Genomic DNA, 15006 nt, shown 5'->3' on the forward strand with positions numbered 1-15006 from the left:
GGGGGGGAGGAGGGGCAGAGGACTTGGAAACAGCTCAGCTCCCCGCCCCTCCTCCCCCCTCATCCCTTCCCCGTGGAGGCCTGGCCTGGCGGTGCCCCATCCCTATAGCGACCTTAGCGCCCCAAAAGGAATTCTGGAGGTAGACTTCTTTCTTCTTTTTTGGGGTGTGTGTGTGTATGGACTCATCCAGCGGAGGGGGGTGCCAGCAGGGCCTTCAGGCCTCCCCGCTTTCCTCACTCCAGCTTGGTCAGGAGAACCCCAGTTCCTGGGGCACGCAAGGCCCCCCCCCAGCCCAGGGCTGGGGAGGTGGGGGGGGTCGGGGCCGGCACTGGGACCCAGGTGGGGCTGAGATGAGGCAGGGTGCAGGGGTGGGGGGGCATCAGGGGCCCGGGGTCAGCACTGGAGCTGAGATGAGGCGGGGTGCAGGGGTGGGGGGGCATCAGGGGCCCGGGGTCAGCACTGGAGCTGAGATGAGGCGGGGTGCAGGGGTGGGGGGGCATCAGGCGTGGGGGGGCAGCAGGGCCCCGGGGTCAGGAGCTGACATGGGCGCGGGGAGGGAGGGAGGGAGGGAGGGTGGGGTGCAGGGGGGGGGGAGTCCGGGTGCAGCAGCAGCAAAGGCCCAGGGAGCCCGGGATTCGAACCCAGCCTGGCAGCCAGGGCGGGGTGTGTGTGTGTGGGGGGGGGGGATCAGAAGCTGAACAGGGGAGGGGAAGGGGGGAAGATCCGGACCTCACCCTCCCCAATCCTGAAACACAGACAGAGAAGGTGGGGGGTGAGATGGTGCAGCTGGGAAGGTGTGCAGGGCCGGGCTGGGGGCAGGAGGGGTCGCCGCAGCCCTCCCCTCCCGGAAGCCGCAGGCGCAGGGGGGGGCCGTGGAGGGGTGCGCACGCGCGGTGAGGAGAGAGAGGGGCGGGGGGGGGGAGAGAACGGGGCGGGGCGGGGTGCGCGCACGCGCGATGGGGAGAGAGAGGGGCGGGAGAGAGGGCGGGGCGGGGCGGGGTGCGCGCACGCGCGATGGGGAGAGAGAGGGGCGGGGGAGAGGGCGGGGCGGGGTGCGCGCGCACGCGCGGTGAGGAGAGAGGCGGGGGAGAGGACAGGGGCGGGGTGGGGTGCGTGCGCGCACGCAATGAGGAGAGAGAGAGGGGCGGGGGAGAGGGCGGGGCGCGCGCACGCGCGATGGGGAGAGAGAGGGGCGGGGGAGAGGACGGGGCGGGGTGGGGCGCGCGCGCGCACGCAATGAGGAGGGGGGGTAGGACGGGCGGGGCGCGCGCGCACGCGCAGTGAGGAGAGAGGGGGACGGGGGAGAGGACGGGCGGGGCGGAGCGCGCGCGCACGCGCAGTGAGGCGATTGAGGAGCCGGGGCGGAGGGGGGGGGGGGACGGGCGGGGCGGGGCGCGCGCGCACGCGCGGCTGCGGCACTGGGGCGTCCGGGGCGGGCCGGGCCGCGCGCTGTAATCGGATCCGGGGAAGGGAGGAGGGGGAGGAGGCGGGTGGGGGGGAGGGGGCCGCGGGCGGGCGGGCGGGGTGGGGGGGCGCGGAGCCGGGCTCCGGGCCGGGCCCGGGCTCCTCCGCGCGCCGCGCCTGTCAAACCCCTCATTGTTCGCAGCTGATGTCACCCGCAGTTGTGAGCGGCCGCCTCTCCGGGGGACAATGTGGCTCTGAGCGGCCCCGCCGCCGCCGCAGGACAGCCCCGGAGAGGTAGGGTGCGGGGTGAGCCTGGGGGCCGGGGCGGGGGGGGAGGAGGCTGGGAAGTTTGGGGGGGATGGGGTGGGGGGGAGTGGGACTCAAGGGGGGTGCGGGGAGGCCGGGCCTGCGTGCAGGGGTCCCCCCCTGCTTTCTCAAGAGGTGGTGATGAGGATGGGGTGATGATGATGATCATGATGATGATGGTGGTAGAGGGGTCCTAGGAGACTGATGGGGGGGTCCTTGTCCCATCCCTCCAAGGCCTGCACAGGTGTGGGAGAAGTTGGGGGGTAAGTGGGGAAACCACTGGTTTTTGGCTAGAGGAGCTGAGGACGTGGGGGTGGGGGGGTGCTGGGTCTTTAGGGTACCAGATTTGCACCCCCTTCCCCTGCATATCCACACATGCACACACACACAAGCAGGTTGTGGTTCCTAGCTTCCTTTCTGCACCCCCTGGCGCACGCTCTCTCTTTTTCTCTCACATACACACACCCCTTTTTTTCCATCTGTCCCCCCCCCCCAACCCTGCAGTCCTTCCCAAGAGAGCCAGACACAGACTCAAACCTCCAGCTAGGCCAGCCAGGGGGTAATAAAAGGGGAAAGATGGGAGAGAGAGGCAAACCCAACCGACCCCTTCCTGCCCTGTGATTTCTTTACCTCCCCAGTGGTGACCTAGCTTCCGCACTGGGGGTGGTGGTGGAAGGCAGGGGGTGGGCCTGGGGGGGGTCTTAGGGTGGGGAAGGGGGGGCTTTGCCTGGGCCTCGTGCAGAAGAGAAAGGGAGGTACCCACCTTCCTATCCCAGGCCCTCCCTTCCCCCCCCCCCCCCCCCCCGCACTGCCATCTTGAGACCTGTGGCACCCAAGGCCCCACCCCACCCTGGCACCCAGAGAAATGGTCATCCATAGGGATGGATGCACTCTGGGCTGCTTGGCCCTTCCCTCAGGATGTGGGGAGGGGGGAGAGACTGGATTCCTCCATCAAGCTCCCCTCCCCCATGATCACCCTCATGCTGGACACACAGAACATGTGACTCTTCTTCCCCTCCCCCCCACCACCTCTCCCCCCCCCCCCACTCTCACAAAGCTGGGGTAAGACCCTGAGAAGCTGAGTTCTGGCCTTCTGCTTTCCCCTGTGGGTCAACTTTATGGTCTCAGGTCCAGCTCCTGGAGCTTTATTGTCTTCCCTAGTGGAAGATTTGATCTCTCCCAAGTCCTGGAACATTCTCCCCCCGCCTTCCCATCACCACCATCATCAACTTCCAAACCGCCCCCATCCCCAGCTTCTCCCCCCCCCCCCCTCCAGCCTTCATCAGCATTCAGTCTCAGGCTGTCCAAACACAAGGGGATTGTTCTATTAGCACACTCGGGGGTGGGGGGCTGGGAGCAGGCGGCCCACACACCCTGGCAGGCCCAGAGGCTGCAGTGAAGTCTGGCCTGCCCCACCCTGAATCCCCAGACTCGGGGCTCTATCCACTTTCCCTCCTCCGGTGACTGCCTCCCTCCCCCAGCCTCCATCAGCAGAACTCGGTGCTCAGCTCTTAAGGAGAGAGTCTGGTCGGGCTGGTGCAGATAGAGGGAGAGGGAGAGGTTTCTCCCGGCTTGTCCCTGGCCTCCTGGGCATTGAGAATCATTTCACTTAAGTCTCTTCAACTCGGGCTCACATTTCCCCCAACTCTTTGAAAGCCTTCATCAGATTCGGGGAGAAGATTCCCACTATGGTCCCCTAGAAACTCATAGCAGTAATGCCCCTGGGCTTGGGAGAAAGAATGCAAATGGGCTGTGATGTGGAGGAAGGATCTGGAAAGATCTTGTCTGCCCCTGTGAAGGTGTGTGTGTGTGTGTGTGTGTGTGTGTGTGTGTGTGTGTGTGTGTGTGTGTGTGTGTGTGTGTGTGTGTGTGTGTGTGTGTGTGGAAAGATCTTGTCTGCCCCTGTGAAGGGGTGTGTGTGTGTGTGTGTGTGTGTGTGTGTACGCCAGGATTCTGTGCCTAAAGGATCTCTTAACACTTTTCCCCCCAGGGACTACTAGGTACCCTAACTTCTCCTTATGCACAGAAAGAACCTGGGCCTGTCTCAGATTTCCCCTCTGTTTAGCAGAAAGACAGACTCCAAAGGTCCCTATTGGGAATCTTGTGACTTTTGAGTAGTCATCTTTTTGGTGGCGGTGGGGGGGGGGACACAGAGGCCTAAGAGGGCTTTACATCTGATTTTGGAAGCTTCTGGAAGGTGGATTTAGGCATGCATTTCAAGCTGGGGTGAGCTGGTGAAGACCTAAGAGGTTTTGGAAGAGCTAGGCCTGGCGTGCACGGCGTGGTCAGGGAGGAAAACGGGCGTAAAAGGGAAGACAAGAAAAGCTGACAGGAGCTGGACAAGGAAAGGCCTTGATTGCCTGGTCATGGAGCTCAGGCTTCCCTCTTTCCATTCTTGGGGGGCACTGGGGAGCCCCAAGATGGTTGTGGAGCAGCCGCGGCGTGAACATGCAAGTCTTCGGCATGGAGAATGGAAGCAAGAGATTCTTCCCAGTTGGAGTGACCCTCAGGGAGTGAGGCTGTGGTCTTCTTCCTAGAGTCCAGTTGAGGCCTGGGCCTGCCTTGATTTCCCTTGGCAATGAAGACTGTTTTTTTGGGGGGGGGCGGTGCTGGTTAATGATACTCCCATGTAGCATTGCAGCTCCCTGCCAGTTTGCTCTTCTGGCACTTTCACGAAATGGAATGGGAATCAAGAAGCAGGAAGCTAGAGGAGAAGTAGACCCTGGGCTACTTCCCAGTGCCCCCCTTCCACCCCCAAACTAGGTCTGATCGGTCATTCTGAGAGGCTAAAAGCCCAAGAGGCCAGGCCTTGGGCCAGAAGATGCTGGGCTATGTTTTTGTTTTTGTTTTGGTGGAGGCCAGACTAGCAGCATCAGAGTAGAGGATGGGCAGACGCCTAGGCAGCCTTCAATGCCAAGTCCCCCCGCCTCTACTCCCCCCTACCCCTCACCCCCACCCTCCTGCCACACCCTGTGCCTGGCCTGTGGCTCTTAAACTAGCCTCATTGGGTGTGGTCCAGCCCATCAGGTACAGAAGGCTGGGATCACTGTGTGTGTGTAGGGGGGGGGGTTATGATATCAGGTAGGGGTGATATGGGCGGAGCCTGTATCTCCCCTCTCTTCTGAATTCAGGTAGGTGTGCAGAGAGCTCTGACTGGTCCAGACACTGGGCCAAGAGAACAGGGCATCCCCCGGGGGAGGGGGTGGCCCAGTCTACTTGAGTTGCTGGCTCCCAAGAGCCCTCCCCTCCTCCCCCCTCCTCCCCTCCCCCTCCCCCCCTCCCAGGATTGTTCTTACTCCAGAACAAAGCCAGGGTTGGACACTTGATCCCTGTATGTGTGTGTAGTGGGGGGGGGGAGGGGGAATCTGGCTAAGCCCCCCCCTCTTTGATTGGGCAGCTGTCAGGAGAGAGAGAGAGAGAGAGAGACAGCTGGGGGGGAGGGGCAGGAAGAGGGTAGACTCTCTAGCCTCTATTGCTTACACAGCTGTCTTTTCTCTCCCCCCCCCCCCCACTTTCCAGCCTGAGTGGCAAGAAGCCAGCCACAGAAAGAAAGTGGGTACTGGGTCTGGGGAAGGGGTCTTGGAGAACAAGCGGGAAGGGCAGGCCGAGGTTAGGAACCTTGGTTTGAGCTGGTGATGCCCTGCCAGGGAAAGCCTGCTGACCGGAGCTGGGGGGGCGGGGGGGGGGGGAGAGGAAGGGGAGGGTGCCAGGCACCCTCAGAGGTGAGCTGGAGGTCAGTGTGGCACAATGTGGCCTGGCAGAGTCTCGGGGCTCCTCGTTCGCTCGCCCCAGGTGGATCACAGCAAGGCTCAGGGCGGAAGAAGGCCTGGTAGGGATTGAGCGCAATTGGGGGGGGGGTCTACTTTTTTCCTCGGCAAGAACTCCAGTTCCGATCGGCTCCCCATTTCTCCTGGTACCACAGAATAAATGAGGTGGTATGTGGGTAGAGGGGGCACTGCGGGTGTGGGGGTGATCACATTTCCCGCTGGTGACTTTTTGCCTTCTAGGTGTCCCTGGACAACCCCCCCACACACACCCCAAAAATCTGGGAGCTTAAGGGTCTAGCTCTGGATAAGCTGCCATTCCATCTGTTCACCAGGCAAAGGGTCTCCCAGGGCAGCGAAAAGACAAAGAGACAAATAGATCCACACTGAAGCATGTCCAAAGGTGGTACAGAGCCACCACCGGTGGCTCATGCCTGTCATCCTAGCTACTCGGGAGGATCATGGTTCGAAGCCAACCTAGGCAGGGAAAATCCATAAGACTCACCTCCGACGAACCCTTCCCAAAGCCAGAAAGTGGAATTGTGGCTCAAGTGGTAGAGCACTAGCCTTGAGGATAAAAGCTCAGGGACAGCGCCCAAGCCCTGAGTTCAAGCCCTAGGATCCATCTCCTTCTCCCCTGCCTGTCCCCCCCACACCCCCCCCCCAAAAGGAGACACAGATGAGAGTTTGCTCTTGGCCTGCACTAGCAAGCAGGGCTGTGACCTTGATCAGATGATAGATTGTGTCTGTGTAGATTTATTTTCCCCTTCTATGTCTGAGCAGTGTTCACGGTGGCCTCGCTGTGAACTGAGAGCCCTGGGGACACAAGGAGAAAGTGACAAGGCTGTCCCCCGCTGCTCTAAGGTGCTCTGGGGCTGGCTGTCCACAGGGACACAACCAAACACGTCATCACCAAATGCTTTGCTGGGGGAAGTGCAGGCAGCCAGAGAAATGTCTAGCAAGGGCAGCCAGCATGAGTTTGGCTGGGATACCCAGAGCCACAGGCTCTGAAATCTACTGCTGGCCTCCACCCTTTGGCAGATGCCTATGGTAGAAGTCAAATCAAAGGAGGAGCAGGTTGCTGGGGGAAAATGGCATGGTGTGGGGGGAGGGAAGGGCTGTCACCTCCATGACATACGCAGACTTCTATAAAAATGCCAGGCAAGCCCAGTGCCCTGTGAGTCACACCTGTAATCCTTGGCTACTTGGGAGGCTGAGATCTGAGGATCAGGGGGAAAGAAAAGTCAGCAGTGGAGGTATAGTTCAAGGACAGATGGGGGCAGTGGCTCACTCCTGTTATCCTAGCGCGATCTGAAGATTGTGGTTCAAAGCCAGCTCTGGGCAGGAAAGTCTGTGAGACTCTTATTTCCAATGACCCATCAGAAGACCGGAAGTGGCACGGTGGCTCAAGTGGTAGAGCACTAGCCTTGAGCTGAAGAGCTGAGGGGAAGTGCCCAGGCCCTGAGTTCAGGCCCCACCACTGACAGACACACACACACACACACACACACACACAGCTCAGGGACAGTGTCCAGTCCCTGAGTTCAAGTCCCAAAGGACTGGCACCCAAATCAAAATCAAGCCAGGCCAGGGAGCCCCCTTTCCTCTCCCAAGCTGGTTAGCAAGATGTCAAAGAAAGCTTAGGGGGGCTGAGGAAAAATGTCACCAGAGGCCTCTAAAGTGCCCCCAAATGCAAGCACACTGAAGCATTTGAAACCACATCTCCTGTCTCTGGCAGGAGGAATCTGGAGAGCTGGAACTTAGTCTAGGCCCACAGTTGCCCCCAACCTGCCCCTCCCTGATTAGTCCCACACCCTGCCCTTCTTGAATTATGGTCTTCTAGCCCAGCTCCATCCAGCCTGAAAACCTGGTGGAGGAGGATTTCTGAGAAGGATTAAGGTTTGGGATTAAGGGGTGTATAAAAGGGTTGGGTGGGGAGGGTTGGTAGCCAGCTAATCCTAGAAGCTAATCTCAGGCTCCGACTCCCTTCGGCATTCATGGCCCTGCCATTCCTTCAGCCCACCAAATCGCTCTCTTGCCCACCACCCAGGACTTGAGACCCACAAGCTTAAGTGACTGTTTGGGTAGAGAATGTAGCTAGCCTTGGAAGCTTCTTACCTCTTTCCTGTGTTGGGGTGGAGGGAACCAACACTGGGTGGATTCTTGACCTTTCTCCCATGTTGAACCCCGAGTCCAGTATTGAATGCTGGCTGGTTTCAGGGAGCCTCTTCTGGGGATTGCTAAGCTTTTACCAGGCAGCAGGTGAAAGAAAGATCCGACCCCCCCCCCACCTTTGCCGGTCCTGGGGCTTGAACTCAGGGCCTGGCTACTGCCCCTGAGCTGCTTTTGGTCAAGGCTAGCACTCTGCGCCACTTCCGGCCTTCTGGTGATTCACTGGAGATAAGAGTCTTAAGAACTGTCCTGCCCTGGGCTGGCTTTGATCCGATGATCCTCAGATCTTAGCCTCTTGAATAGCTAGGATGACAGGCATGAGCCACCGGTGCCTAGCTTTTACCTTCTTCTTGTGCTGGGGTTCAAACCTAGGGTACCACCGAACTGAGCTATATCCCCACTCTTTCTAGATACACAGATATCTGTGATGAAGAAGGGATGGTAATTCAGAATGGCTGAGTACTTGTGTGTATGTGTGTGTGTGTGTGTGTGTGTGTGTGTGTGTGTGTGCAGACTACATGCATGTGTGCTGGTCCTGAGACTTGAACTCAGGGCCCGGGTACTGTCCTTTAGCTTTTTCCCATTCAAAGCTGGTGTTGAACCACTTGAGCCACAGCTCCACTTGGATGGTTAATTGGACAGAAGAGTCTTACTGACTTTACTACCTGGGGCTGTCTTTGAACCGGCGATCCTCAGATCTCAGCCTCCTGAGTAGCTAGGATGACAGGCGTGAGCCTCCTGTGCCTGATTTCAATGTGTCTCATTTTAATTCGCATAACTTTTTTGGGGGGAATGGGGTAGCATTTTGGTATAGCCCTTTTATTACCGATGGGAATAACTTGGGGCCGGCATAGGTTCCAGGAGCTGGGGATGATCCCAGCACTTGTCTCCAGTGCTAATACACTGGGTGTGTTTTCTCCTGTCCCTTGCCAGAGTCGAGCAGGTCACAGCGTGGACACACTCCTAGGCCACTGCGGCCCCAGCCCCGCCCGACACGATGAGTGGCTCAGATGCGGGGCTGGAGGAGGAGCCGGAGCTCAGCATCACCCTCACGCTGAGGATGCTGATGCATGGCAAGGTGAGGGGCGTGGTCGGGCAGCGCAATGGGCGTGGCCTGGCATGGTGAGGGGCGTGGTTAGGCAGAGCGGTGGGCGTGGCCTGGCATGGTGAGGGGCGTGGTATGTATGAGGGGATGTGATGGGCAGAGCAGTGGGCGTGGCCTGGCATGATGAGGGGCGTGGTTAGGTAGATCAGTGGGCGTGGCCTGGCATGGTGAGTGGCCTGGTATGTATGAGGGGGCGTGATGGGCCATGGTGGCATGGTTGGGCAGAGTGGTGGGCGTGGCCTGGCATGGTGAGTGGTCTGGCATGTATGAGGGGGCGTGGTCTGGCAGGTGCATGGGCGGGGCCTCCGTGACAGGCCAAGGCTTAGGCTTCCTACAAGAGTCCCTGCCTGAGTGAAGGGAAGGGGCTGGTCCCCATCTGACTGCACCCTTGGTCTTGTTTGCAGGAAGTGGGCAGCATCATTGGGAAGGTAAGGTGCTTGTGGGTGAAGTCAGGGTTCAGAGGTGATTAGCCATGGAAGCTAAAAGAGCCCGTTGTTTGTTTCGTATCCATCCCACAGAAGGGAGAGACTGTCAAACGAATCCGGGAGCAGGTGAGGATGGGGCAGAGAGGGTGGGAAGGGAGGGAGCCCCAGGGTGTGTGGATGGGGGTGTGCAGAAGGAGCTTCCCCACTACCGCATCCCTGCCCTGGGCCCGTCGGGAAGGCCCGGTGGGCTTGCTGGCAATCGAGGTAGGGGAAGGCGGCCCTGCTGCCCTGCGGCTCCTTCTCTATCCACAGAGCAGTGCCCGGATCACCATCTCCGAGGGGTCGTGCCCAGAACGCATCACCACCATCACCGGCTCCACAGCTGCTGTCTTCCACGCCGTCTCTATGATCGCGTTCAAGTTGGATGAGGTCCGTGGGCAGGCCGGGGCCTGGAGAAAGCCTAAGGGAGGTAGTCTGGGAAGAACTCCAGCTGCATAGAATGGCTGTGGGTAGGAGGGGGCGTCCAACCCTGGCCAGTATGTCCCCCCCTTTTTGTTTCTATTGGTCAGTCATAGGGCTTAAGCTCAGGACTTAGGTGCTGTCCTTGAGCTCTTTTTGCTCAAAGCTAGTGCTCTACCACTTTGAGCCATAGCTCATTGGAGATCAGAGGCTCCTGGACGTTCCTTACCCCAGGGGCTGGCTTTGAACCATGATCCTCAGATCCCAAGCGTCCCGAGTAACCAGGATGGATGACAGGTGTGGCACTTGAGAAGAGAGTTAACGAAGAAGCGTGCATAGCCAACCCCCCCCCCTTCGCCCCATCTTCCTGCCACAGGACCTTTGTGCTGCTCCGACAAACGGTGGCAATGTCTCTAGGCCTCCTGTGACCCTACGCCTTGTTATCCCTGCCAGCCAGTGTGGCTCACTGATCGGGAAGGCTGGCACTAAGATCAAAGAGATCCGGGAGGTGAGGAGCAGGGGCACTGCCTAGTGGTAAGAGGGGAAACTGGGCTTGTGGCTTGAACCCCAGGGTGGAGCTCCGAGCCTGCCAGTCCTGCTGCTTTTAGACCATTAGAATTGCCAGATGGAGTCACTTTGCTTTGGCCTTGGCCTTATTTTTTTTTTTTTTTCTACTCTCCCTCTCCTTTCCCACTGCCCCCCTGCCCCCCTGCCCCTCTGTCGTCGTCTTCTTCTTCTTCTTCTTCTTCTTCTTCTTCTTCTTCTTCTTCTTCTTCTTCTTCTTCTTCTTCTTCTTCTTCTTCTTCTTCCTCTCTCTCTCTCTCTCTCTCTCTCTCTCTCTCTCTCTCTCTCTCTCTTTCTGTTTTTGGTTGGTCATGGGTCTTGAACTCTGGACCTGGGTGCTGTCCCTCAGCTCTTCAGCTCAAGGCTAGCGCTCTACCACTTGAGCCCAGCGCCACTTCTGGTTTTCTGGTGATTTATTGGAGATAAATGTCTCAAGGACTTTCCTGCCTGGGTTGGCTTTGAACCATGATCCTCAGATCTCAGCCTCCTGAGTAGCTGACAGGCGTGAGCCATGGCCCTATCTATCTATCTATCTATCTATCTATCTATCTATCTATCTATCTATCTATCTATCTAATCAATCAATCTATCTATCTATCTATCTCTGTATTTCCTTTCTCCAATCTAGCTCTCTCCTTTCTCTTATATTTATCTTTCTGCTTCTCTGTATTTCCTTTCTCCTCTCTCTCTCTCTCTGCTTCTTTCCTCTCTCCCTCTCTTCCTTCCCTCTCCTCTTCTCTCTCTTCCTGCCACTCTTACAGCCTTCGCCTGGCCTGAAACTCTCACTTCTCCTGTCCAGCCTCCTCCCTAGTGTGGGGATCATAGGTGTGTACTACCATGCTCGGCTGTAGCTGTTGATTTTTTTTTCTCTTCGTAGACCACGGGAGCCCAGGTGCAGGTGGCAGGGGACCTGCTCCCGAATTCCACAGAGCGTGCTGTCACCGTGTCTGGGGTGCCGGATGCCATCATCCTGTGTGTGCGCCAGATCTGTGCTGTTATCCTGGAGGTGCTGGCCTGGGGAAGGGCAGAGGCGGGGGGAGAGGGGAGCCCCCTAGTCCTGTTGATGCCAGTGACACTGGAGTGGGGGTAGGGGAGTGTTGCAGGGGTGGATTCTGAACTCCAGGGCATTGGGGGGGGGGCTTTAAGGCTATTGGGTTCGTGTGTGTGTGTGTGTGTGTGTGTGTGTGTGTGTGTGTGGTAATAGAAGCTGAGTGAGTACTTTGTGTCTTTCAGTCCCCACCCAAAGGAGCCACCATCCCCTATCACCCCAGCCTCTCCCTAGGTTCTGTCCTTCTCTCTGCCAACCAGGTGAGGGAAATGACCCAAGAGGAGAGCAAGGAAGCATGATTGGAGGGGGCTAGCAGGAAGAATGGGGATGGTGGGGGGAGCCGGGCGCCCGTGGCTCACGCCTGTCATCCTAGCTACTCAGGAGGCTGAGATCTGAGGATCATGGTTCAAAGCCAGCCCGGGCAGGAAAGTCCGTGAGACTCTTAACTCTAATGAACCACCAGAAGACCAGAAATGGTGCTGTGGTTCAAGTGGTAGAGCGCCAGCCTTGCGCTGAAGAGCTCAGGGACAGCGCCCAGGCCCAGAGTTCAAGCCCCACGACCGACCAAAATAAAAATTAGGGGGTGAGGCCAGGCGTGACCTTGGCTGATGTGTCCCGACCTGCCACAGTGACCCCCCCCCCCCAAACTCCTCTCCGGCTTCTTCCCCACTATTGTCCCTACAGGGCTTCTCTGTCCAGGGTCAATATGGAGCAGTGACCCCTGCTGAGGTGAGTCGACCCCTGCTCCACCAACCCAAGGCTTCTCTTCTTGAACTGCCTGACCTCTGACCTTTACCATTTGACCTCTGACCTCTGACCCCCCACAGGTCACTAAGCTCCAGCAGCTCTCAGGCCACGCAGTCCCCTTCGCCTCACCCAGTGTGGTGCCAGGTGAGTTTACTCCCGGCAGGAGGAGGTGGGGCAGCCTTCCTTCTTAGTCATTTTAGGTATGCCAGCCCTGGGGCTTGAACTCAAGGCCTTAGGGCTCTGTCCCTGAGCTTTTTTTTATTTTTTCCCTCAAGGCTAGCACTCTACCACTTGAGCCACAGCTCCACACTTCCGGCTTGTTTTTGTTGGTTCATTGGAGATAAGAGAATCTTATATATAGGTTTTCCTGTCCCAGGCTGGCTTTGAACTGTGATCCTCAGATCTCAGCCTCCTGAGTAGCTGGGATGATGGGCGTGGCTCTGGGCAGCCCCCCCCCTTGAACAGACAGACCTAGACACCCCTCTCCCTCCCCCCCCACCTCACCCACCTCATTCAAGTCTCTCTTCTCCACCTCAGGACTGGATCCTGGTGCACAGACCAGCTCCCAGGAATTCTTGGTTCCCAATGACGTGAGCATGGGAAGATGGGGTGGTAGGAAGGGTGGGTAGGGGGACCCAGGGTATTGGGGGTGGGGGTGGGAAGGTGGGCCTTATATCCAAGTGTTGAACGCTGCCTTCCCTCCAGCTGATCGGCTGCGTGATCGGACGCCAAGGTAGCAAGATCAGTGAGATCAGGCAGATGTCAGGGGCGCATATCAAGATCGGGAACCAAGCAGAGGGTGCTGGGGAGCGACACGTGACCATCACCGGCTCCCCGGTCTCCATCGCCCTGGCCCAGTACCTCATCACTGCCTGGTGAGCACGGAGTGGCTGCAGGAGGGGAGGGCCCACCTCCTTTCTCTCTGGATTGGTCCTCTGCTTCCCCTAAGCCCCTCCTACTGTCCTACTGTGACATTCTACCCAGCTTCCTCCTCTGTGTCCATTGCTCATGTCCCCACTGCCCATTGCTGCCTCTGTGTGTGTGTGTGTGTGTGTGTGTGTGTGTGTGTGTGTGTGTGTGTGTGTGTGTGTGTGTGTGTGTGTGTGTGTGTGTGTGTGTGTGTGTGTGTGTGTGTGTGCTCGCCAGTACTGAGGTTTGAACTCAGGGACTGGACACTGTCCCTTAGCTTTGTTTTTTTTTTTTTTTTTTTTTAATTGGTGGTTCATTGGAGGTAAAGAGTCTCATGGATTTTCGTGCCTGGGCTGGCTTCAAACTGTGATCCTCAGATCTTAGCCTCCTGAGTAGCTGAGGATTATATAAACATGATTCACTAGTACCTGACCTAATCTCAGCTAGGATGACAGGTGTGAGCCACTGGCGCCTGGCTCTTTTTTTTTTTTTCCCCTTCCTTCCTTCTTTCCTCCCTTCCTTCCTTCCTTCCTTCTCTCCCTTCCCTCCCTCCCTCCCTCCCTCCCTCCCTCCCTCCTTCCTTCCTTCCTTCTTTCCTTCCTTCCTTCCTTTCTCTTTTTTTTTTTGTCAGTCATGGGGCTTAAACTCTGGGCCTGGGCGCTGTCCCTCAGCTCTTCAGCTCAAGGCAAACACACTACCACTTGAGCCACAGCACACTTCCTGTTTTCTGGTGGTTCTTTGGCGATCAGAGTCTCACAGACTTTCTTGCCCGGGCTGGCTTTGAACCACGATCCTCCGATCTCAGCCTCCTGAGTAGCTAGGGTGACAGGCGTGAGCCACCAGCACCAGGCCCATTGCTGGCTCTTTTTCCTGATTTTTGTTCGTTTGTTTTCCCGAACCCCTGTTTCTTCCCCACTACTGCTAGATTCACCTGTCTGGTCTCCCCTCCTCGCCCTTCCACCTTCCCCCCGCCCCCCCCCCCAAACACAGCAGCACTAGATCCTTCGTCTGGCTACGTCATCTCACCCTCTCTTTCCCCTCCTCTCCCCCTCTGTATTCCTCTCTCCAGTCTAGAGACGGCCAAGTCTACCTCTGGGGGTACACCGGGCTCAGCCCCCGCAGACCTGCCCACCCCCTTCTCACCGCCCTTGACTGCCCTGCCCACGGCTCCCCCGGGCTTACTGGGCACACCCTATATCTCCCTCTCCAACTTCATCGGCCTCAAACCCGTACCCTTCTTGGCTCTACCACCTGCTTCGCCGGGGCCACCGCCAGGCCTGGCGGCTTACACGGCCAAGATGGCAGCAGCCAATGGCAGCAAGAAAGCTGAGCGGCAGAAATTCTCCCCCTACTGAGGCCGGCTGAGGCACAGACGATGAAGGGGGGTGGGGGACAGGCAGGACCCCCCACCTCACCCCCACCCCTCCCCACCGCCCTCTCCCCAGGCAGGAGCTGCCAATGTATCCTGCCTGCTCCCCATGGAAACTCTACTTTTGGTGTGTGTGTGGGGTGGGGGCAGGGGAGGTCTACATGGGGGACATCCCAAGCGCCCCCCCCCGAATGCCAGACGCATGGATGCATCCCCCCTACTTTTACCCCAGGCCCCCAGGGCTTTCTAGAGTTTGTCCTCTCAGAGAAAAGGAGTTGGTTTCCAGCCCAGGGTTTCTGGGCAGGAAGGCCACTTGGGAGACCCACCAACTCTCTTTGGCTATATAGATCAATAGCCTGAGTTGCCAGCGAGTCCTAGAGCTTCCGATCACCTTCGATCACTTTCCAATCACCTTCCTAGGGCAAGCGAATAAACTAGGAGATCAACAGTTCCCCCCGGGGGCTTCTGGTTTGGTTGCCCTGGTGGGGAATCAGGGAGGAGGAGAAGGAGGAGGAGGAGGAGGAGGAGGAGGGCTTGAGGGGGTGGGCTGAGGGGGAAACAAACCTCTCTGCTCCCCTCCTGCTCCCCCCTCCGCACCCCTGCATTTTCCGGCTGCTTTCACTGATAACCCTTTCGACTGGAAAAGGACTAGGTGGACTTTGTCAGGGATTTATACCCCCAAAGCAAGGGCTCTGTGTTGGAGTTTGGAGTTTGGGGGAGGGGAAGGGGGTGAC

The 15006-nt window shown here is 58.3% G+C and overlaps 1 protein-coding gene across 2 annotated transcripts; it reads left to right on the forward strand.

The window, feature by feature from the left end:
• Nucleotides 1-120: 120 nt before the first annotated feature.
• LOC138807670 (poly(rC)-binding protein 4) lies at nt 121-15006 on the forward strand. 2 transcript variants are annotated; one of them, XM_069993437.1, is made up of 14 exons: nt 121-139; nt 1607-1698; nt 8580-8724; nt 9156-9179; nt 9270-9302; nt 9489-9605; nt 10012-10143; nt 11077-11205; nt 11433-11507; nt 11932-11976; nt 12075-12138; nt 12532-12584; nt 12700-12869; nt 13973-15006. In XM_069993437.1, the coding sequence occupies exons 3-14, from the start codon at nt 8644-8646 to the stop codon at nt 14256-14258; spliced, it is 1209 nt and encodes a 402-aa protein (XP_069849538.1). In that variant the 5' UTR covers nt 121-139; nt 1607-1698; nt 8580-8643; the 3' UTR covers nt 14259-15006. The 2 variants fall into 2 exon arrangements, with proteins under 2 accessions (XP_069849538.1, XP_069849537.1); XM_069993436.1 differs by lacking the exon at nt 121-139 and having other exon boundaries at nt 1530-1698.

Source organism: Dipodomys merriami, unplaced genomic scaffold (assembly GCF_024711535.1).
Source record: "Dipodomys merriami isolate MVZ:Mamm:240054 unplaced genomic scaffold, mDipMer1.0.p SCAF_427, whole genome shotgun sequence".
Classification (NCBI taxonomy): domain Eukaryota; kingdom Metazoa; phylum Chordata; class Mammalia; order Rodentia; family Heteromyidae; genus Dipodomys; species Dipodomys merriami.